The 24018-nt window shown below is 45.3% G+C and overlaps 1 protein-coding gene across 2 annotated transcripts in view; it reads right to left on the bottom strand.

Moving 5' to 3' along the window:
- Positions 1 to 22091, bottom strand: part of BLTP3B (bridge-like lipid transfer protein family member 3B) — a 108652-nt gene extending 86561 nt beyond the window's left edge. Inside the window, exon 1 of one of the 2 annotated variants that reach the window (XM_083181682.1) lies at positions 21780 to 22091. In XM_083181682.1, coding sequence (XP_083037808.1) covers positions 21780 to 21823 — 44 coding nt within the window. In that variant the 5' untranslated portion in view covers positions 21824 to 22091. The remainder of the gene's footprint in view (positions 1 to 21779) is intronic. The other variant, XM_083181681.1, reaches the window with a different exon arrangement.
- Positions 22092 to 24018: the final 1927 nt, after the last annotated feature.

Raw genomic sequence — 24018 nt, 5'->3', positions numbered from 1 at the left:
TTCTGGGTGACGCAGATCGGCCATCGCCCGCTACGCACAAAACACGAGCGATGTGCAGTCTCTTGCGGAGTGATTTTACTAGATTTATCCAGCAAGCTGTTTATACATCTCCCAATGATAGTGACGCGCAGGGAGGTGCATCGCTATGGTATGGAGCAAAGTTGGGCCATTTTATGAGCGATCTAGTTAAATGAAGTAATATCGCTCAGAAAAAGGCCTGAAATCACTACGTGTGTAGGCCCCATAAGCCGTCATTTTGACGAGCTTTAGACTAGTATAGATTGTAAGCACCACTGAGGCAGGGACCGATTCCTGCGACTGAAATATTCTCTGTAAAGCCATGCAAAATGTAGGAGAACATGTAATTGTTTGTGTGGTATTAGTTTAAGCAGACTGTGGGGGAGATTCTGTAAAGCAGAAATGCGGTAAAAACCCCGTTTTCGGGGTTTTTACCGCATTTCTATATGCTATATGCCCCCTCCGCAGTGCCAGCGCTGCGGAGGGAATCGCCAGCAAAAGCTGGCGATTCCCTGCAGAAGCCTATGGGCTTCTAACCGCAGCGCTGTTTGAGGGATCCATCACGGATCCCTCCCAGCGTGCCCTGCGGCCGGCGCCTGTGCATGCGCAGATGGACTCCCGGGTCACAGGGAGTTACCGCATCGCAAGGGACAGCTCTTATCGCAAGAGCTGTCCCTTGCGTTAATAACGGCATATGTTACAGCATATGCCGTTATTAATAATGCGGTAGCCGGTGATAATGGGCGCGGATGTTACAACATCCCGCCCTGAGTCTGTCTATTGTTGTGACTTAGATGAAGATCAGAACACATTTTATGACAAATTTATGCAGAAATTCAGGTAATTCCAAAAGGGTTCACATACTTTTTCTTGCAACTGTATAAACTGGTAATAAATAATACAAAGGCAGGGTGATTTTTACAGGTACTATATGCTAATTATGACACACGTAAAGCGATTAGTGTGCCATAAAAGTACAGATGATATTGGCCAATGTGGATGTTCTCAATTACAAAAAGACAACATCATAGTGTGTATAGTTTCTGGAAGATGCGTCTTACAAAACTGTTCAGTCGGAGCACAGTTGCTTTAACCATCTAGAGGGAAATGTAAACAGAGGTATAACCCAGACAATAAAAAAGCTACACTGACAAAAATCATACGTTATGAAATAAATGTTAAATTACATAAAAAATAAAAAGAACTGCAAAAAAGCACTGTGCGGTAGCAATCTCCCCCTAAAGCCTCGGCTTTGTCAATATGCTTGCCTTGCTGTGTCAACTGCAAACTGGCTGAATTAATTAAAACACTTCCTCTGCAATATCAAGTCAGGCTGGCGAAGTCCTACTGGGACACATAAAGACTCTGCGCGCTTCATAAGAAACGCCATGTAAAGACTTTCCATGGAGATTGCGGCATTAACCCCTGCCCAACCAGATTACACCCTAGCAGTTCGCAAAACTCCATTAAAACCACTTTTACACCAAAACTGCTGGGTCTCACCCGGGTTTTTGGACCCAGATGCGACCGGCAGTTGTTCCCTTTTACACTGGCGTCCCCCAGCATTATGCGACGTCGGTGAAGTCGGGCCCTAAGCCGGCGCTTGGAGATGACATCACCAGGTGATAGCAATATATTGCTCAGTGTCTCCTTTTCATCAGCGACCAGAGATGGGCGCCGATGAAAGGGAACCACTGCCGGGGAGCCGCAGAGGGAATCAGCTGGTCGCAGTAGGGACCAAGCGACCAGCGATCATAAGGGGGCTAAAAACGGGAGCGCGCACTGGGCGATTTATCACCGGTGCACACTCCAATCGTTGGCAATATGTTCACCCAGCGACCATATTGCCAGCGATTATAGCCCGTGCTTACGCACCTTTAGTGTTTATGGGGCTTAAGTAAAACTCTCTTTCTCCCCAGTTAGTGTGAACTAGCATAGGCTGCCAGGTCCGGCAGGTGACGCTCGTTCTGCTTCTAGCCAGTATCACCAGGAGCAGGTGTCACTCAGCTGTAAAACATAGTTTGGTCATGGGGCGCAAGGGAAGCTAGAGGAGAGCAAGGTACCACTGTCTGCATGGCCTACAACCATCAAAATAAGATTTTCGCCATGAAATGGGGGGAAAAAAAAAAAAGGCATCTTTAATCCTAAACAGAAAACTTAAAATTTATTAACCCTTTGAGTGCCAATGTGAATTTGTCAAAATAGGTGTGAAAATTGCCAAGCAACCATTTTTATTCATCATAATGACCTGTAAAGTTACCTTTTATTGCAGGCATGTCCAAACTATGGCCCTCCAGCTGTGGTGAAAGCTTGCGAGCAGGGCCCTCCTACCTTTTGACTGTCTGTAAATACCCGGTTTGTAAAGCGCAATGGAATATGCTGTGCTATATAAGAAACTGTTAATAAATAAATAAGGCATGCTGGGATGTGTAGTTTCACAACAGCTGGAGGGCCACAGTTTGGCCATGCCTGTTTTATAGAAATTATTATCTATTTCACACAACATTTTGAACAATGTGAGCGACGCTGTCATTGTTAGCCGATATTTTGCATATCTCACAGAGATGTTGGCACTCAAAAGATTAAAGTTCCTTTGAAAACATTTTATCACACAAAACTGAACAAATGGTGGGAATACATTGCATGAAGGACCGGTTTACTGTCAATATGCTGAGGAGAACTGAACACACAACCAGACCATATTAAATCTTTTTAGGTACTTGTGTATTTTGGCGGCGCCCACGATGAGGATCGCGTCCATCGTGTGTGAAAAATCGGGTCCATCGCGTCGCGTCGTGTGCATTAACATGGCACACGACGCGACCGACGCGATGGACCCGATTTCTCCATAGGCTTCAATGTTAAAATATTTTAACATTGAAATCGTGTCGGTCGCGTCGGTCTTGTGCCATTATAATGGCACAAGATAAGATGGACTTGATAAAGTCCATTTTACATGGAATAAAATGGGAAATGGGCCAATATGGCCCATTTTTCATTGTATATGTCCCCGTCATGTCCAAATATAACTGCCCCCCCATTGTGAGCGGCACCCCAGTATTGACGTCAACCCGAAGCGTGGCGAGCGCAGCGAGCCCGCGAGGGGCGGCGGTGCGCGTCCTCCGACCTTTTCATACCCCTACTATCCACGTCGGCGTGGAGTTGAGAATAGAATAGTGTGGCGAGCGCAGCGAGCCACCGAGCCCGAAGCGTGGCTGAGCGCAGCGAGCCCCGCGAGGGGACGCGGACACCTGTGAAGCCCGCGTGGGGACGCGGATACCTGTGAAGGTATCCGCGTCCCCTCGCCACGCTTCGGGCTCGGTGGCTCGCCACACTATTCTATTCTCAACTCCACGCCGACGTGGATAGTAGGGGGTATGAAAAGGTCGTAGGACGCGTACCGCCGCCCCTCGCGGGCTCGCTACGCTTCGGGTTGGCGTCAATACTGGGGTGCCGCTGACAATGGGGGGCATTTATATTTGGACATGACGGGGCCATATACAATGAGAAATGGGCCATATTGGCCCATTTCCCATTGTTTTCTATGTTACATGGACTTTATCAACTACATTTGATCTTGTGCCATTATAATGGCACAAGTCCGACGCGACCGACAGTATTTCAATGTTAAAAATATTTTAACATTGAAGCCTATGGAGAAATCGTGTCGGTCGCGTCGTGTGCCTTAACTTTAAGGCACAGGACGTGACGGACCCGATTTCTCCATCGGGTTCAATGTTAAAAATATTTTAACATTGAAGCCTATGGAGAAATCGCGTCCATCGCGTCGCGTCCTGTGCCTTAAAGTTAAGGCACACGATGCCCACGACGGGCACCGCCAAAATACACAAGTACCTCTTTTTATGTAGTGGAGGCAGCCATATTGTATACCAGAAGTATTCATAATGCACTTAGAACGTTTCAGCATGCCCTAATAACAAAACTGTGGCAGGGCATGCTGGGATGTGTAGTTCCACAGCAGCGGAATGACTCAATGACACTTATGAGAATACATTTTGGTTCTCTAGAAACATGACAGAGGTGTGAGGCACTCTGGGTCGGAGTAATGCCGGTAGAGCCTGTGGAAGTGAATGAATGCACGTGTACGTGTGCAGCTGTAATGTCTTTTTATTGTAACCTGAGGTTATATAAAATCAATAGAAACATTTAGGCACTTCTGAAAATATGCATGGTAAGTATCTGACAAACACGGAGGTTCCGATATTATTTCAACGCAAAATCGTTATTTACAACAGTACGTTTATTACCACAATGAAACATTTCCCCAGCTGTAACCTTGTTATTTATGGCTTGCTTGGGATAGTAGCTGCAGGAGGCACATAAAATAAATTCAGTCGCTAGCGCCATTGGAAATAATATACATACTACTGCTAATGCATGCAAGTATGGTCATTTTGTTTCCCTACAAGTTACACAGGGTAAATGTATTGCCTATTGTTATTGGGGAGAAGTGGTATCAGCGCTCTTATCTGTGCTTATACCAGTTCGGCCCCATGTATGAAACAGAAGTGTTCTTTGGGACAAGGGTGCAGTGCACCCGGTCATTATCGGCATGGACCATACAGGCAGCTACAGGTGTCCATGGTCCATTGACAGCCACTGCAGTGGCTTCTGTATTTGCCAGGTGCTCATGGGAGATCTCGGCTTAGTATATCGCTTTTGCACTGACATTAAAATCTCGTATTGTTGCACATGTACAAGCACCTAACTGGGATTTTAGTCAGCGGAAACAAGGTAATACCGGAAAAAGTACGGATGGTGTAACGGTTAGCATTACTGCCTCACAGCGCTGAGGTCATGGGTCCGACTCCCACCATGGCTCTAACTGTGCGGAGTTTGTATATTCTCCCTGTGCTTGCGTGGGTTTCCTCTGGGTACTCCGGTTTCCTCCCACAATCCAAAAATATACTGGTAGGCTAATTGGCTCCCAACAAAATTAACCCTAGAATGTCTGAATGTGTGTGTACATATGATAGGGAACATAGATTGTAAGCTCAACTGGGCAGGGATTGATGTGAATGTAAATATTCTCTGTAAAGCTCTGCGGAATATGTATGCGCTATATAACAAACTGTTAATAAATAAAAATCGAGACTCAGGATGTGTACCCGAGAATCGAGCAGGGTTTTTAGCGGGTAAAACCCAGGTAACGAGCTGTGGAAACAACTCTTACCCAGGATTTTCTACCAGGGCAGGGGAGGCTGGTTAATGCATTGTTGCCTCTGGCCGACTAATCCCCACCCACCAGTCCTGTAAATGCCTTCCGATCCACCTGGTCCCTGCCCACTGCCCTGCTTTCCCCATTCAGTAGAAACTGTGTCTACCTGGGTAAAACCCCAGTGTGGAGACCCAACAAAATCCCAGGTCAAACATCCCGGGTTTGACCTATGATTTTGGTGGAAAAGTGGTATCAGGTAAAATGCGTGCATGTGCCATGAAGCTGGTGGTGAGGGGGGGAATAGACGACACACAGTGCATCGGACTTGATCTTGATTGGTGTTTGATCCGTATTTAGAATGTGGTCATACCTCCAAAAACTTTTTCGGAGGCTTGATCTCATTTTATGAATCATGGCGAAATCATGCTGAAAGCAGTTCTCCATCCTAGCATTGAATACACTCTCGGTGAATCACAGTAAAAACCCCATTGAAATATACCAGCGAATTGCAGCGAGCATGAACTGGAGAACTGGCCGGCATTCACTGTTCGCTTTCGGTGAAGATTGAATAGGGTGAATCAGATTTTCAGTGAAAAAGATTCACCACAAGGAGTGAAAACAGCCTGATTCGCACAAAAAAACCCTGGTGAATCGAGAGCATTGAATACTGCCCTTTGTCTTCATCATAATTGTGCAATGCAGTCCTGATAGGAGGGAACGGTCCCACTATCCAGCAACCTGGTCATCAATTACAGAAGACCTCACACCACAATAATGCAGACAGGCCGCAAGTTTGCAGGCCCAAAAAGAAATGTGGTATGTGCCGTGCTGTGGGCTGACTTCAGTGCTAATTGGATTGCCCTGGCCAGATCCATTAGCCTGCAGTAACTTGCCGCACATAATTGAATTGCCCTTAAATATAGCTGTATTCCCAATACAAAAATCAATACACATCCCTACGGTGATCTTAAGTGTCGGGAGATACTTGTTTTGCATTGTGTTCGGGGCTTAGCAACACCTCACATCCAGCCTGGTGACAACACATTAGGAGACCCTTGTACCTACAATACTTAATCACTACAAAAACCACACACTAAATATTCACAGTCCAACTTAGAACATCCATAGGAAAGGTGTATTTGTTTTATTGACAAACATGAGCTGAGTCGATCCATTTATGCATAGCCCATAGTAATTCTGTCTCGGCAGAACCTAAAGGGCCCCTTAAGGTGCCCATACACGTTACAATTATTGTATACAATATTGTATACAATATCGCATCTCATCCGATCTGGGTTTTGCGATGACATCAAATGAGATGAGATCTAGTACAAAAAGTACGTGCTGCACATACTTTTTGTACTAGATCTTATCTCATCTGATGTCATCGCAAAACCCAGATCGGATGAGATGCGATATTGTATACAATATTGTATGCAATAATTGTAACGTGTATGGGCACCTTTACACTTGTGAGATTTTGTGAGATTTCATCCAATTTGAGTCAATTTATCTGACAAGATCTGATGTGCCGTCTGACAAAATCTTATGTGCCTGATGTGTAGGACACAATCCACAATCCTGTGCCATTGGGTATAACCAAGAGATTGGAAGAGATTGAACCTCCTGCACATAGGATAAATCTTGAGTCAATCAGGTTCAATTTGTTGAGACAATAAGTTGACAAGTGTAAGGGGGCCTTAAAAGAGAACTACAACCTCCAATCTGCCATATTAAGTCAGTCAATTTCATTAGAAAAGTGACTTGTTATTTTCTATAAGAATTTAAAATATGCCTTTAAAAAAAAAAAGTACAAAGCAGAAATACAACACAATTAAATGGTTTAAAATGATTTGGTTGCTATTGAAAAATATGGACATTTCAATGGACAACGTAAGCAGCACAGATGGATTGAAAATGCAGCACGACCTTCCCTAAAAGCCCCATTCTATGAGGTAAACTACAATGTTATAATAATGATTAAATTAATTATAATTGCCGGCTGCACGCATAACCAAGATTTATAATAACTGTAGTATAATAATATTCAAGTAACATTAAATAAAATGTTATACTGTATTATAATATATCCTACATTTTGTTCCCCCTCACAGTATAATCTATAGATCTCACACGCAATAATGAAATCTGGAAAAATCTAGTGCAGAGATTTCCGCCTCCAGAGTAGTTTCTCCTCTAGCTCCGTCCTTGAGAGAAGCTTCAGAGTCCCAGGCAGCTCGAGCAGGTGTCGCACCAGTAGTAGCAGCTAGGTGACCCGACATCTGAAAGCTGCCTCTATACAGTATAAACAACATTACTAAAAAAGTGCAATACAAGAAAGGACAACGGAAATAGGAAATACACTTGAAATGTGTAAATATTTGAGTTTCGTCTTCGTAAATCACAAGAGTAATGCAGATTATATGTCTTTTGCTTAAATCAATGAAAACACAAAGAGCTTGGGGAGGGGTGGATGGTGGAGGGGGCTCCGGTTGTTCTAACTGAGGCTGCAAGTGCTGGAGCAAGCAAGGTTTTACACTTTCCTGGCAACTGCTCCTAAAGTACTGTACATCTGTTCTAAAAAGTGCAAGGTTTAACAAAAGATTATTAAATGCAACCACAAGGTTTCTCGTAAGGATGCAGAAAAGTGAAGGAGATATATATACACCTTTACTTCTTTACGGTTTTTCTGTAAGAATAGTCTTTTGCATGATGGCATAGTGGTCAGCATTATCTAACATCTTTGTAGAGCATGTATGTGCTCTCCCCATCATTGTGTAAATTACTACTGGTCTCTTCTAGACCTTGATATGTGGATGGCCTGTATTTGTATTTTTAGCAAAAACTATACTGGACTTGTGCTATCCTGGGCAGTTTCCCATTTGTAATGCCATCTTTACTTTAAAGGCTCCCATACGCTAATAAGATTTGGTCTGATGCCGATAAATTGGACCAAATCTCACGTTTTGACATCGGTCCCGTGCGCATTGGATCAAAGACGGGAGGTCAGACAGGCTGCACATAAGATAAATCTTATGTGCAGCCCAGGGCCAGGCAGGGGGATGAATGGGAGGCCACTGATTGGCTGAGAGCGGCCTCCAATTCATTTGTGTGGGTTATTTTTTTTTCTGCAGCTTGACTCCTGGCTCCCCTGCTTGACTCTCCACGAATCCCGCTGCCCGGCTCCGTCCGCCTGCAGTTCCCTGGGAGATGCATGCGATCACAAGCAAAACTTGGCACATCAAGTGCCAAAACACGTGAGCCCTCCCGGGGAAATGAGGCCGACTAGTAAAATGTATGGGGGCCTTTGGGGAGCAATTCAATTCTTGATTAGGCCTAAAGTAGGACCGTGAAGGCACTCTGATTTGATAGACATTATATCCGGCACATGTAGGGGTACAGTAGGTGTCCAGGTCAATGAGCCGATTATCATTCCTGTCAGGGACGCATTGGAAACTAAAATTGGCCCTGTCAAATTTCTAGACGTAAATCTGACGTGGGCGGCACCTAAGCAAATGTAGGCAGAGGAAACGCCAAAATAGGTGGGATTAATAGATCACTACACCTGTGTGGAAGCTGTTCGTTTCAATATGCTTGGCAGTTTAATGGCCCTCAGAACTTTAAGCTGCTGTGATCCCCCACAAACCTTTACATTTCAAATAATACCCCACTGAGACTGAACAATAACCTCCATCAAGCACACAAACAACTCACTGCCACAATCCCGCGAATATCCCAAATATACCCACCCCTCCCCAAGTGGACCCCAGAAACAACCCATAAATTGCTACAACCCCAGATAGCACCCACTCCTGTCCCTTTAACAGATTTCACAATGGATATAGATCGGTGCCTCCCTGAAGGTGCCCATACACGTTACAATTATTGTACACAATATTGTATACAATATGGCATCTCATCGCAAACCCGAGATGCGATATTGTATACAATAATTGTAACGTGTATGGGCACCTTCATAGGAGTATTTGCAGCATTGGGTTCTCTGCTCTGTGAACTGGCGAAGGATGTTTGTGTGGGAGACAGGAAGGGGATGAGGCCATTACTATGGGCAGGGTCACAGGTTTAAAAAAAAAAAAAAAATCAATGGCTGAGTAGCGGCCTCGCATATTTGCCAGCCTACCGGAAATCTTCCCTTGGAGGCCTATGGTTGATCTGCCCCTACTTAACACAATATGTGGTAATATGTGCAGTCAGATTTTGTGGTGATGTCTGGTGACACCTCACCCAAGGTTGCATTGCTCCCTAAGGAATTACTGTATTAAAAACAGTGAAAGTAATGGAGAAGCAGATCAGCTTTGGAGGAAGATGATCCAAGAAGACCAGTCCTGGCCAATCCAGGCCTCCAGTCCTACCAACAGTAGACCACCTAGCTGGGGCACAGCAGGTGCAGTCACATTTTCAGACATTTGCTGCATTCATTAATAACCGACACATTCTACAGACCCACAGGTGGCCTGATCTATATAATGAAATGACAATGCAGACTGGTTGCCATGGGCAACTTCTCAACTAGCCCACTTCACTCTTTTTTACTGCTTGATACATTAACCTTTAAGTCTTTACTACACGGACATGAAACAGACAGTGGAGATGATTTACACAAGCCACCTGCAACACACCGTGACCACCACCCAGGTAGAACATCATCTTTTCTTTCACACAGACATTTCTACCCTATTGCCATAATAACACCTAATGACAGTTTATTTGACATGCACTGGTTTGAGACAGGGGTAACGAGTGTGCAGACAGCATTATGTAGATACACGAAGTACAGATCACTTGATTTATCTCATAACACGTAATGCTGCAGTGATTCTCATTTATAAGGTCACAGATCAGGTACTAGCTGACACCCATGAATGTTGCAGAACTCCAAAGTTCAAACTGCAGCACTCATTTGTATGACAACCACAGCGCTGCCCCACATATCGTTATAACTTCCTTGTGCAGCTCGCCAGCCAGACGTGACACAGAGTAACCTATATGTTCAGCACCACAGATGTCGTTTCTTTTTGCAAGTGGAGTTTTAAATGTAAGAGCTAGAAATTATGTTTGTCAAAATGATGAACCTAGAGATTAATAGATATATTATTACACATACTACATACCTCCCAATTGTCCCAATTACAGCGAGACAGTCCTACCTATTGGACAATGTCCCACAGGTCGGGGTAATCTAGTGATCACTGCTGCCCAGAGCAGGGAGGGAAGCTGAGGTTGAGCATTGGGCACCCCCCCCGAAATGACAAAAACAGGGGTTGTGGCGCCATCAGAGATCACATTCCAACTCTACTTATTGGGACTTAACCACATCTCCAGCGCAGTAGGTTGCATGTAAAGTTTGAAGGTACCGTATGCACATATACATACATACCATACATACAGGGTGAAAAAAAAAAAACACACACACACACACACACACACACACATCATGGTAATTGCTACTCTAAATTTTTGTACATAGTCTTTGAATATGATATGGGTTCAGATGGTGGCCATTATCACTGCGATTTGACGCATCTCGCTCATCTCTCTTGCTACATTGAGAAGTAGAGTTTTCTGTTACTGGGCGCAAATAAAAAATTCTCAGCTCCATGAAAAGTCTCCACACAGCCAATGAGCAGCTGAAGGCTGAGGACTACAAACCTCGCACAAGAACCATTCATGAATGAGGGCTGCCATACGCCAGTAAATGACATCATATTCATAGCCAGTGAAAATAGGATTCCATTCAGTTTTAGGTACTAAAAATGTTGGAATGGCATTTACCATTACTTTTTTTGTTAACCCTTAAAATCTAGGGAGTTTGCCATACCCTTTAGATTACACAAAGGGGGGGTATTCTGGTTGATTCGCTCGGATGAAAATTCACACCCTTGCAAGTCATCCAGAACCTGTCCTGCGAATGGAGGTATGCCCTTCCCCCCTCGCAGCGACAAACATCCATTTGCAGCCTGTGGGTGAACACCCTCATCATTTGATGGCCGCTGACCAATGAATGATGTGGAACTTAAACGCAGATCTAAGTGGCTCTCAGGTGTCTTAAATTTGCGTGCACCCTTGGGAGGAAGTGGGCAGGCAGCTGACATCTGGTGATGCCAGCTGTCCGCCCCTGACACAGACGCCTTAACCTGATTACCATGGGAACACCCATGAAATGCTGGGCGTTCCCACGGGCTTGGCCATCTGCCGCCACCCCCCGGCCACAGCCTTGGGTCCAAAACAGTCTGTTTGCTGTGGCCGCACGCACCCGCGCAGAAACGTTGGTCCCCGTGCAAATGAACGCTGGCTGCAAAGCACCAGAATAAGGCCCAAAGTGTGTGTTAAAATGACAGAAATCCCACGCGAACATGCTTGTACACACAAAATCCCATTGCATTATTTCCCAATGACCGCACACTTCCCATCGTGACCACGTTTCAACTACTTCCCACTGTGACCAAAACCTTACCGCAGAGCCACAACAGTTCCACTCCACAAGTATAAGCAATGCCATCCCTTGGTGGAGACTAAACAGATGAAAGGAAAAAAAAAAGGAAGAAGAAGAAAAGAGCAAAACTACCAAACGCCTTAGAGGACACAACATCAATCCTCATAGATGACTCACCCTTCGCCCTCACAACGCACACCAAGGCCTGCATATCAGAGCATATCTGCACACACACTTAAAAATACAGTTTTTAGCCATATGTAGTTATTATGCCAGCATTTACAATGTGTTGACATGGACATATGTCGACATTAACAATCGATTGTGTCAATCATCTCTGGAGCGGAGATTTGTCAACATTTATAGCAGGTCCATTAAAGAGTATGTATTTAAGTTTTCAACGTACAGAATAACGATTGACGGAATCCCCACAACCAAATGCTGATTGACAATATACCAACATTTACACAGAACCGACAATATCAATATACTGGCATTAAGTATAAAATATAAACACAACCACAATAAGGACACAAGTACCGAGTACAGTTTTTCATGTTTTTTTTTTTAACCGACTTCCTCATCATAGTATACCATCCCAGTGGGCCCAGAGTGACAATATAATCGTGTGCCGAGCGCAGCAAGGAACCGCATCCAAAGTGTGCCCGACATGCATTGCTGACATTATAACGGTGTTGGTATTTTAACAGGTCTGGCATTATGATCATCCTGATATAGGCATTTCAACAGTCAGTATTATGTATGTGTCGGCATATTGACCAGTAGGTATTTACGCACTGCTGGAATAACAGGGTCGACTGAAGTAATTCAGTTGTAGGTAAATTCTACCGATCCCCAATAAAGGACAGGTGGAATCTTTTTGTCCCGACAATTTATTTACAATAGAACACAGCCAGCACCCAGCTGCACAGCAGATGGCTTACATTCTGCTGAATATACAGCTCACACTAAATATGGAAACTTTACGTATTTCAGAAGGTTATTAGTAGTTTGTATATAAAGAAACCTGCATTGTGGAGTTAGTGATTCTTAAGGCCCATACACCATGGTCGATTCTGAGCTGAAAGCAGCTTTGGTACTTGTGTAGTTTCATGGCGCCGTGCGTCTGAGTCCCCTTGCGGGCTCGGTGGCTCGCTACGCTCGCCACGCTATTTATAATCAACGCCAACATGAATAGTGGGGCTAAGAACACACTTTTTTTAACATAGTTTGTGGCGAGCGTAGAACCCGGAGGTAGCACGGCGCCATGCTGGCGCCGTGAAACTACACAAGTACCGAAGCTTTTTGCCTTTTGGAGCTGCTTTTATCTTGCAGGCATCTCCAAACTATGGCCCTCCAGCTGTTGTTAAACTACACATCCCAGCATGCCTTGCCATAGTTTTAGCATTTCCTAATAGCAAAACTGTGGCAAGGCATGATGGGACTTGTAGTTTCACAACAGCTGGAGGGCCATAGTTTGGCCCCACCTGGCCTAATGTGTACGACCGCGTAATAAGCACTGATGAGCGCTCCAGCATCGCCAGCCGCCATCAGCCTGTTTGAAGAAATGTAAAAAAAAAAAAAAAACGCACTTTCTATGCACGTAAAGGTGCAATTCAGACTCACTCGCTGCTGGACGAATTCGCTCCCTTGTCCGATGTGTGGGAGTTAACTCCTTTGGCAAGTTCATGCAAATGCTGGACACACCCCTGCAAAGACCTTTAGAGCAACGTCCGGAAACAACATATTTTGAGCAGAGCTTTGGAACATGTACACCCTGGTATAATGTAAGAAATTCTCACCCAGCCATGGCGATTAACTATAGGCAACAGGGCTTAGCAGTGAGGCATCACAGTAATAAAACGTACAATACACAAGCTTCTATAAGAATTTGAATGTAGCCCTAAGGGATTTAATTGCCTTTTTTTCTGACTATGTTCCTCCTATAAAAGGAATGCAGATTTAACAATGGCTGATAAGTGTCAGGACACAATCAAGGACAATGCCAAGATTCCGCACACCATCAGAGTATTGCTATTCCGAAGCTTCAAGCTTAAACCCAGTTGATTGGCCCCAGCCAAAGTCCTGTTATTGCACTGTGAGCTTCTATCATTAAACCCTCTGTTTTATCAGAATCCAATTACAGCAACCTGGCGCTCATCCACTCCCGGAGCTCAAGTAGATAGACACGGAGGGCTGATATTCCATTCTCAGCACATAGACCAAATGACAGGTACAGACGAGTGTCATCTAACTAGCAGTGGTAGACTTCTGATTGTTTCACACAGTGGGAGCATGTATACTGCAAAAAGGCCTGGGGACAGAAGACAGGGACTTTTGGAATGTTGCATGACAGGGACATTGGCATATACACCTGTAGACTTGTTTGGCGACCCACCAGTGAGAAACGATTTGCATCACAATTTCGAATGCTGCAGAGATCTCAAAAAATGTGCCTATGGCCAGAGCGGTTTCTCGGTCACCTCGCACTGGAACGGATCATGCATATCTTGGGTTGACAGACTGTATCTCAGTTGGGCGCAGCAAACATTTTCTCCATAATCCTATCTAGCAATTGGGGGTTTGATAGCTACTGTATCTGTAGTTATTATTCCGTCTTGGCCCAACAAGTATTGATCAACCAGATAATCCACATTTACAAGTCTGGGGTTGAAAGTAATTGAGCCCGAATGGAAGAGTTCAATGAAATCCGATTGCTTTTTGCAGCCCAATGTAACAGTCTTCCTGTCAGGCCTGCTGGTCTGCGAATCCTTTCCACCGTATGGAAAAGCTGAGCTGGTCTGTGGTTTGCTGCCATAATCTCACTTGACAGGGACTCCGTCTTCTGGTCGGCGACTGCGGCCTGGAATTCTTCAGTAGGGCTTATTAGTTTTGAAAATTGCACAGCAGATTAAAGGTGCCCACACACGCACCGATCCCGGCGTGCGTTGTGGGCTTAACTAGCACACATAACATTGCATCGTATGCCTTGTGCATACGATGTGCACGCGATACGATGCTATGCTAGAAAAAGCTAGTACAAAAAGTATGTGCAGCACATACTTTTTGTACTATACGATGAGGTGCCGCGGGAGCGCGCACCCCATCGTATAGCATCGCCGGGATCGGTGCGTGTGTGGGCACCTTTAATGTTTAAACAGCACGAACTTCCTATGTTAAGGAGCCCACACACACACCGTTGCCGGCGGTGCGATGCTGTACGATGCGCGCTCCCGCGGCACCTCATCGTACAGTACAAAAAGTATGTGCAGCACATACTTTTTGTACTAGCTTTTTCTAGCATAGCATCGCATCGCATCGCATGCACAAGGCATACGATGCGATGCTATGTGTGCTAATTAAGCCCACAACGCACGCCGGGATCGGTGCGTGTGTGGGCTCCATTACATTATATATTTACCGGGATTCTTTAGTAAGAATATTCATTAACCGATTAATAAGCAGATGAGTTACTACCCCTTCATGAACAAACTACAGGCCTGATTCAGACCGGTTCGCTAGGCTGCATATACTTGGAAACAGAAGTGGCGGGCCGCCGTACACCGCTAGCATGCGAGGGGATCTGTACAAGTACATATACCTTTCATGCAGGGGAATGGCCACAGTTTTTATAAGGACACAGACCTCGAACATTGGAACCGGTCTGAATAGGCCCCTACATTTGTGGACTCTAGAGAAGGAGAACACAAAACACATTTAGTTGTAATCTATGTCCTACAGCTGACTGTAGTCACCAATGTAATGAGATATTCTGATACAAAAAAAAAAAAGATTTCTAGCAATAGGAAATGACGGCACATTGGGAAGAAAGCCACATGAACCATACAAGATGCAAAAAGCCTGTGTCGGTGACACCCGTGCAGCTGTAAGTAATATTCCTGAGGATACAAAGAGGTTACAATACAGCTGTGGGCACGCCACAGTGCATATGACAGGGAATAGGAGAGAAAGCTTTATTTATTTATAAAGGATTTAACAGGAAGAAACAGTCACCTTACTGCGTTACAAGTAGGTTCCTTTGTAGCTATGACGTACATGCCCTTCACAGAGAACCAGTTACTGAAAGGAGACAGAATGAGGTCTTTCATCGAGTATTACCGTAGGAATCAATACAAAAGGACGACAACTTCTAAAACAGATATATCACAAAAAAACTTAGGATTAGGGGTGAATTGCAGAGTATAAACACCAGCAACAGCACCCAGATCGCACATGGTTCTGAACAAAAATCAGCAAGTAAAGCAAAAATGCGGCATGTAGCCATAACTACTCGCTCGGCCAATTAAAATCACCCCTAATTAAATGGACCTCTTAATAAAAAAAAAAAAAAAAAAAAAAAAAAAAAGGGATTCAATTTTTTTTTTTTTTTAAGAAAAGATTCTGCAACAGCCTCAGTGAAACGTAGAGATCAGTGGCCCAGTTAGTGCAATGCTAAACATTACAGCAAAGTGGCGTGCAGATGGTACACGGTCAGTAGCTCCACCAATATTAGGTCGGCATACATTGGGTTGACACTGAAGGTCGACATGGCTAAGGTCCACAGGGTTGGAAGGTCGAAACAAGCTTTGAAGGTGTCCATGTCGGCTATGTCAACATTTGGGACAAAAAAAAAGTGAAAACTCGTGTCCACCTTATGACTGTCAACCTAGCCATTGTTGACCTTCCAACTCTGTTGACCAAATTCATGCGTAACCCAAGTCATATCAACCTGCTGTGGTAAACCCAATGCCTGTCGGCCTAATATGGGCCATCCCACTGACCCATACCCGTACACAGACGGTTCCCCCAAATGGAAATGAGCACCTATGCCAGCACTTCTTATTACTGCAAGTCACTGGCCCAACCTTATTCCTTTACATAGAAAGTGAGCAGACACTACAGTATGAGGCTCTATCCCATATAGAACCACCGATCTGAAGTACAAACAGGCAGAACCCTTTTCTTTATAAACAGAAGATGAATTTTCTAATGATTATTAAGATCAGACCAGGTCATGAGCCATTACATCCCAATAGAATTACACAGCCAGGTATGGTGACTGATGGCATTACAATGCTGTATTAAAATGATTCAAATGTTACAAGGACAAAAACACTTGCATAATTCCGTACGCACCAATGTAATTATTCATGCTTGTGTCATCTGGGGGAGTAAATAACTATGCCATTTAAAATGAGCAGAGGACATACCAGCCTAATATATGCATGTGTGTTACACAATAGCTACTGTTGTTATCTATCCCCTAAGCAGGGAAAGGGCAGCAGACTCTGTATGGGGCTCTGCTCTGACCTTGCACCCAATCGCTTAGGACGCTTTTTGTGTTAACTGTGACTTGTATTTGTCAAATTAATTTCTGGGTTAACAAGACTTTATGTTTGTAAGCTGCTGTATCTTTCTTCAAGACAGCGTACCTAATAAAGTGGTCTCATATCTAATACTCCATAGCCCTCCTTTTGTACTTCATGGCATTAATTCAACAGGGTGCTGACAACATTGCTTAGCAATTCACAAGTGCCGGCAGCAAATATCACTTCCCACTGCATCCCAAGGGTTCTCTACTGCATTGGGGGACCGTGGAGGCCACTGATAATGTGCGCTGTGGGACGTTGCATGTTATACTGCTGGAAGTAGTGTCGGAAGATGGGTAGACTCAGTGACGTAATCAGGCTCCAGAGCACCCTTTGCCAGCTAAAGTCTTTTAGGGCATGATGTTGTGCAGAGGGGGCCAGCACCAGGAAATGACGCACTTCCCAGGGTGTTCCAACCAGCTGCAAAGCTCCAGGCAGCACGCTACAGCCATACTGGCAGCAGGGTACCACTCCAGGTACCCTGCATGCCGAATCAATGGTCATGGGGCTGCGACTGTGCCAACCACAAAATCTTGTGCATCTGAACTACTCACTCATTCTCAGCTACAGCTCTTGGCAAACTGTGGCCATAGAGAGAGAAGCACGGACAGCATCAATACTAAGAAAAGCTGAGGCATTTAAATAATGATCAACTGCCAATATAATAATACACGTGCCATCCCACCACCACCACATACAAGCCTGAAAGCAAGATTACTGAGACCAGGGCCCTGATGGTGAAGCATTCTCACATGCACATGTGCAGGGCTTCTGTGCGGGCACCTTCGCCGACCTGCACAGGGGGGGATGGACAGTGGCACTGGGACATGGGAACACCCAGCGTTTCATGGGTATCCCCATGCAAATGCCGCCATGACGCAGCGTACCAGGGGAGCGCGGCTAACGTCACACGACATCAGCCACCCCCCCCCTGTCTTTGTCCCAGAGCCCACAAATATAAGTCAGTCCCCACTATTTGCGAGCCCAGGAGAAATAATTTGATGGGGGGGGGGGGGGGGGGGCAGGGTGGACACTCTGGAACTCGGTATTCGATGTTCGCAGCCAGAATCAGGCCCCAGGTCATTTGTTCCAGGATTCCATTATCTAGTGTAGGCGAGCATATACCCAGTGTTCTGTTCTTAGCTTACAAGATTGGAACCACGTGCCTGACCCATTAGGGTGCTTATACAATTTAACATTGTATAGGGGGCTTAAATCACATCGCATCGCTGTGCATCGGGTGTATTGCATGAGATGCGATTAAAAATCGAGCTCCGATGTGCGATCGTGATAATACACAAGTACCCCTTTAGCTCACATCTTTTTCCCATTCTGGTGTATGACCTAAAAACAACTGAAACTCTTGACCAGGTCATGCATGGTCACTGTGGGTAGGATAGTCAGGCTCTGACATGTGGGGGGTAAATCAGACCAGGCTCTGACATGTGGGGGGGTAAATCAGACCTGACCAGAGTGAAATCATGCCCCTGTGCACCGCTAGCAAATCGCAGCTGTGTGAAGAGCGGGAAATCCATTCGCCATCACTCACCATCTAATGCAGGGCTGGGCAATAGTGGCCCTCTAGCTGTTGATGAACTACACATCCCAGGATGCTTTGCTATGTGGCCATTCCTGACTGTGCTTTTCCGCGGGCACTCCCAGGAAATGCTGGGGTGCCAGCCACAAATGCCACAGGCGAGGCTTGACTGTGGCCACACGGAAGGCTCATGCATACGCACTGTGGAACTTGCTTGCGCCTGTGCAGTCCTCCAATAATAGCCAGGGCTGCAAATTCACAACCGGAGGCTGAATCTCCCCCATAAATTGTGTAATTAACTGGATCGCACAGCTGCAAATTCGCAGGCCAGGTGATAAATGTGCAAGCATATGGATCGCAGCATGCATGCGCAAGGCCATCCTGAAATTAAATCCTGATTGTTAAAAAATAAAAACTGTGACCAAATGCAAGTTGATGGACAGGAAGCTGGCATTTTTCTGGGAGTGTCAGGGAAAACGCAGGGAAGTCACATACACCCACAACTACTTGTCCCTGAAAGTGCCACATCCACTCACCACTAAAAGGCTGGTTAGCATCTTTAAAAATATGGAACATGGAAAACCCCAGAAAATGCAAAAAAGTTCCAAAAAAAACACCCAGATTATCTATTAGTCAGCGTCCTGAAGTCAGGACCTGCCAGAGCTCACATTCCTAGACAGTGTGTGACAACCTATTTGGCAGGGCATGCCAACAGCAATATATGGTCATTGGCACTAGTCTAAGTTGGCGTGGTCTAGTGATGATGACACCAGGGCACCTCCAGACTTCTGGCCCAGTTTGTTTTACAGGGGGAACTTAAAACACACTATTCCGCACTGTGTTGTGGGAGGAACGGTAAAACAATAGAGCAGGGGTTAATATGGAGGATGCCTGACACTTCCCCGCCTCCTCCCAATAACGTGCTTGGCGTACAGTAGTAAATTCCAAGGAAAAAAAAAAAGGTGGTGGCAGTTCTGGGGTGGGGGGCGACAACATGACACATTCACATTCACTGTTGCAGGCTGTAATAAGGAAAGTGGCTAGAGACCTTTGGAGTCCCGACCTTACAATCACTGCCAGTCACAGATGTCACTATCAGACCCTCAACTGTACAGCATGACATCATGTTTACAAAACCTGCTTTGGTTTCCACCCACCACTATTCCAAAGTACAGCTGAGCAAAATGCGATATTTCCATAGAGATGTCACTGCTGGTTTTACCCTGACCGACCAGCTAATTCTCCCCATCTCTCCTGGGTGTAGATCTATCTAGCCCTCCCACATTCCTTTTAATGATGGGTTGCCCAAATAAATTATTTATAGCAAGTCTCTTCACCCCCTATTTCTGGGCACTAGACAGCAACAGAGAAGAAAAACAAAACAAAGTATATAACCCTACAAGTGCTTGTAATAAGTGCTGCACTGAGAGTATCAGGGGATGCTACAGCTACAGTAATGACATATGGGGACAGTGCTGGGTGTAGGTGTATACTGTAGTATGCTGCATACAGAGAAATGACATAGGGGGGACAGTGCTGGGGTGTAAGTGTATACTGCATACAGAGAAATGACATAGGGAGGACAGTGCTGGGTGTAGGTGTATAGTGTAGTATGCTGCATACAGAGAAATGACACAGGGAGGACACAGTGCTGAGTGTGCATAGTATGTTGCAGATGCAGGAATGACATAGGAGACAGTGCTGGATGTAGGTGTGTGTGTAGTATGCTAGATACACAGAAATCACATACGGTACCCAGCGCCAGATGTATGTATATAGTATGTTACATATACAGTGCTGGGTGTGTATGTATATTATGTTGCATATACAATGTGTGTGGTATGTACAGTGCTGGGTGTGTGGATGTGAATCACATATTGGACACAGTGCTGTGTGTGTGTATAGTATGTGAATATAAAATTGATCACAAAGGGGGCACAGTGATGGGTGTATGCATGTAGTATGTTAGATATAAAGTGCTGGGTGTATATGTTGCATGTAGTATGTTGCGTATACAGTGCTGGGTGTATGCGTGTAGTATGTTGCATATACAGTGCTGGGTGTATGTGTATAGTAAGTTAGATATACAGTGCTGGGTGTATGTGTATAGTATGTTAGATATACAGTGCTGGGTATATGTGTATAGTATGTTAGATATACAGTGCTGGGTATATGTGTATAGTATGTTAGATATACAGTGCTGGGTATATGTGTATAGTATGTTAGATATACAGTGCTGGGTGTATGTGTATAGTATGTTAGATATACAGTGCTGGGTGTATGTGTATAGTATGTTAGATATACAGTGCTGGGTGTATGTGTATAGTATGTTAGATACTGTATACAGTGCTGGGTATATGTGTATAGTATGTTAGATATACAGTGCTGGGTGTATGTGTATAGTATGTTAGATACTGTATACAGTGCTGGGTATATGTGTATAGTATGTTAGATATACAGTGCTGGGTGTATGTGTATAATATGTTAGATATACAGTGCTGGGTATATGTGTATAGTATGTTGGATATACAGTGCTGGGTGTATGTGTATAGTATGTTAGATATACAGTGCTGGGTGTATGTGTATAGTATGTTAGATATACAGTGATAGGTATATGTGTATAGTATGTTAGATATACAGTGCTGGGTGTATGTGTATAGTATGTTAGATATACAGTGCTATGTGTATAGTATGTTAGATATACAGTGATGGGTATATGTGTATAGTATGTTAGATATATAGTGCTGGGTGTATGTGTATAGTATGTTAGATATACAGTGCTGGGTGTATGTATATAGTATATTAGATATACAGTGCTGGGTGTATGTGTATAGTATGTTAGATATACAGTGCTGGGTGTATGTGTATAGTATGTTAGATATACAGTGATAGGTATATGTGTATAGTATGTTAGATATACAGTGCTGGGTGTATGTGTATAGTATGTTAGATATACAGTGCTATGTGTATAGTATGTTAGATATACAGTGATGGGTATATGTGTATAGTATGTTAGATATATAGTGCTGGGTGTATGTGTATAGTATGTTAGATATACAGTGCTGGGTGTATGTATATAGTATATTAGATATACAGTGCTGCTGGGTGTTTGTGTGTAGTATGTTACAAATACATTGCTGGGGGGGGGGGGGGTGCAGGAGTCACATAGTGTTCTGAGTGCTGGGTGTATGTGGTCAGGAATGACATGGGGGGCACTCTGACCTGGAGAGATGTTTCAGGATCTGCTTCTTTATAATCCCGGCCATGGTGGGTGAGCTGGCGGCAGAGGGTCGTCCTCCTCTATGCACACGGTGCTGGCTGCGGTGCCCCCATTGCTGCAGGTCCGGGAGAGGGGCTCAGGCGGGGATCCGCACACATCACACCGCTTCCATCTTATTATTATCACCTAGAGACAGCAGCAGTAGGGGGCGGTGCGGAGTGACTCATGCCGGGGAGTGGCGGAGGAGGAGGAGGGAGGCAGCAGTAACCCCATCGCCGCCTGCCGCCGCTGTTGCTAGAGGGAGGGGGTTCCCGGGCCACAATGCCGGCCGGCTAGGGGGGGTTGCGTCACACACATGACGGAGTTGTAATCACTGGGCGACCAGGAGAGAGGATGCTCTCAGGGGGGACAGCCTTTCAGGAGGGGGATGTTTGTTTGTGTACTTGATGTCATTCTTATAGCTGGTCCTAGTACCTAATAACTCATTTTAGAGATAATAACATAGTTACCAAGAGAATGGAAACCATTATTCATTATTATCATTTACAAAAAAAAGTATAAATATATATATATATATATATGTACCATACCACCCACTTGTCACAGTCCTGCAATTCAGGCATGGGCCCTGATTCTGGTTGGCTCCGTAAACGGCGAAGCTCACAGCTTACGAGCACCAGAGACGCCACCCCCTCAAATACCCGTACCCCCCTGCCGCCGCCGATTCCCCTCGTTACCATGCGAGGGGATGTGTAAAGAAGGCACAGCCCCTCGCATGTCTCCGCTGCAGGAGAAATCATTTGATGGTCGCCGACCATCGAATGACTTCTCCTAGCTCCGCAAATAAAAGTCAGTGGGAATTGACTTTTATTTGTGAGCGCCGGGAGGAAAACGGACCACCCTGATGTTTGCGAATGCCTCGGCCTCTATACAAGTCGCCACAGCCATTTGCAAAGGGGAGCTGCACAGGAGCATAATGGGGCCGAACTTGCATTATTGTGAGAAGATCAGAATAACCCCCATGGTCTCGCTATCCCATCCGGGGTCTGCAGTGTTCCGGGCTGGTGGGGTGATTAGTTGTGTCGCAAGCAGTGACTAGGTGCACATGTGTGTGATATCTATTCTCTGGATACAGGGACTGGGGTAGGGAGGACCTTTGACCATCGATAATATGAAATCATCAATGGTCTCTATAGGGGTATACACATGGAGCAATAAAAGCCCTGTTTCTAAAAGATTTGTCTAGATCGCTTAGAAATGAAGCACGGATAGCTCCCTGTGTACAACCTATAGTGATGGCAATGCACGTCGCCATTGCCCCCAAATATAGACAGTGCATACACTGTATAGCCTGCTTATCATTATAGGCAAAACTTTGCCCAGCACAAAAAACAAGTGCATTGCATGTGTGTTGCGATGTGTACTAAGCAATCTGTGTTTAGGCAACTCGTTCAGCACGGGGCACCTGCCGCTCCGTGTGTACAGGGACTAATGGTGACTACTTCCAGGGCCGGTGCCACCACTAGGCATCCTTAGGCATTTGCCTAGGGCACCGGCCACTGGAGGGCGGCATTCTGGAGCAGCTCCCTCCTAGCACTCCAGGTAAGCGTCTCCTACACACACACACACACCCCCGGGACTCGGTGGCCGCATCACCCCGGGACCCGGCTGTGGCCGCATTCCCTCCATCTCCCCCCCCCCCCCCTGACTCGGCGGTGGCTGCATTCCCACAGTCTCTAAAAACCCAACCCACCCCCCTGTACTCGGCGGCGGCCGCATTCCTTCCGTCTCTTCCCCCCCCCCCCCGACTTGCCAGCAGAGGCTGCAGCACCCCGCCGACCACTGGAGGGCGCGTAATGTAGAACAACACAAAGTAATGGTGGATTATTACAACAAATGTTTGTGCGTGACACTACTATAGTTCATAAAATAAACTAGGGTGCTACTATGTGGCATAACATTAATAAGGGCAGTACTGTGGGTCATAAAATGAACAACTGCTGCAGAGGGTCACTCTTTAAGAATCGGGACAGGGGCCCCTTCAAAATATTTCTAAGGGGCGCATAACATTCTGCCTATTCCCCTGATAGGATAGACAAAAAGGGTACTGTATAAACATTTGTGGGCATAAATGGGATACCAGGTAGGTATTCAGAGGGTACTGGGCAAACATGTGCACATAAGGGTGCATATAAAGTGTGCAAATTTGGCATGCGAATGGGTGGTTCAGCCTAACCATTC

The sequence above is a fragment of the Crinia signifera genome, chromosome 4 (genome assembly GCF_055691185.1).
Source record: "Crinia signifera chromosome 4, ASM5569118v1, whole genome shotgun sequence".
NCBI lineage: Eukaryota > Metazoa > Chordata > Amphibia > Anura > Myobatrachidae > Crinia > Crinia signifera.
The sequence above is the reverse complement of the archived record's forward strand: the minus strand, read 5'-3'. Positions and strand labels throughout refer to the sequence as shown.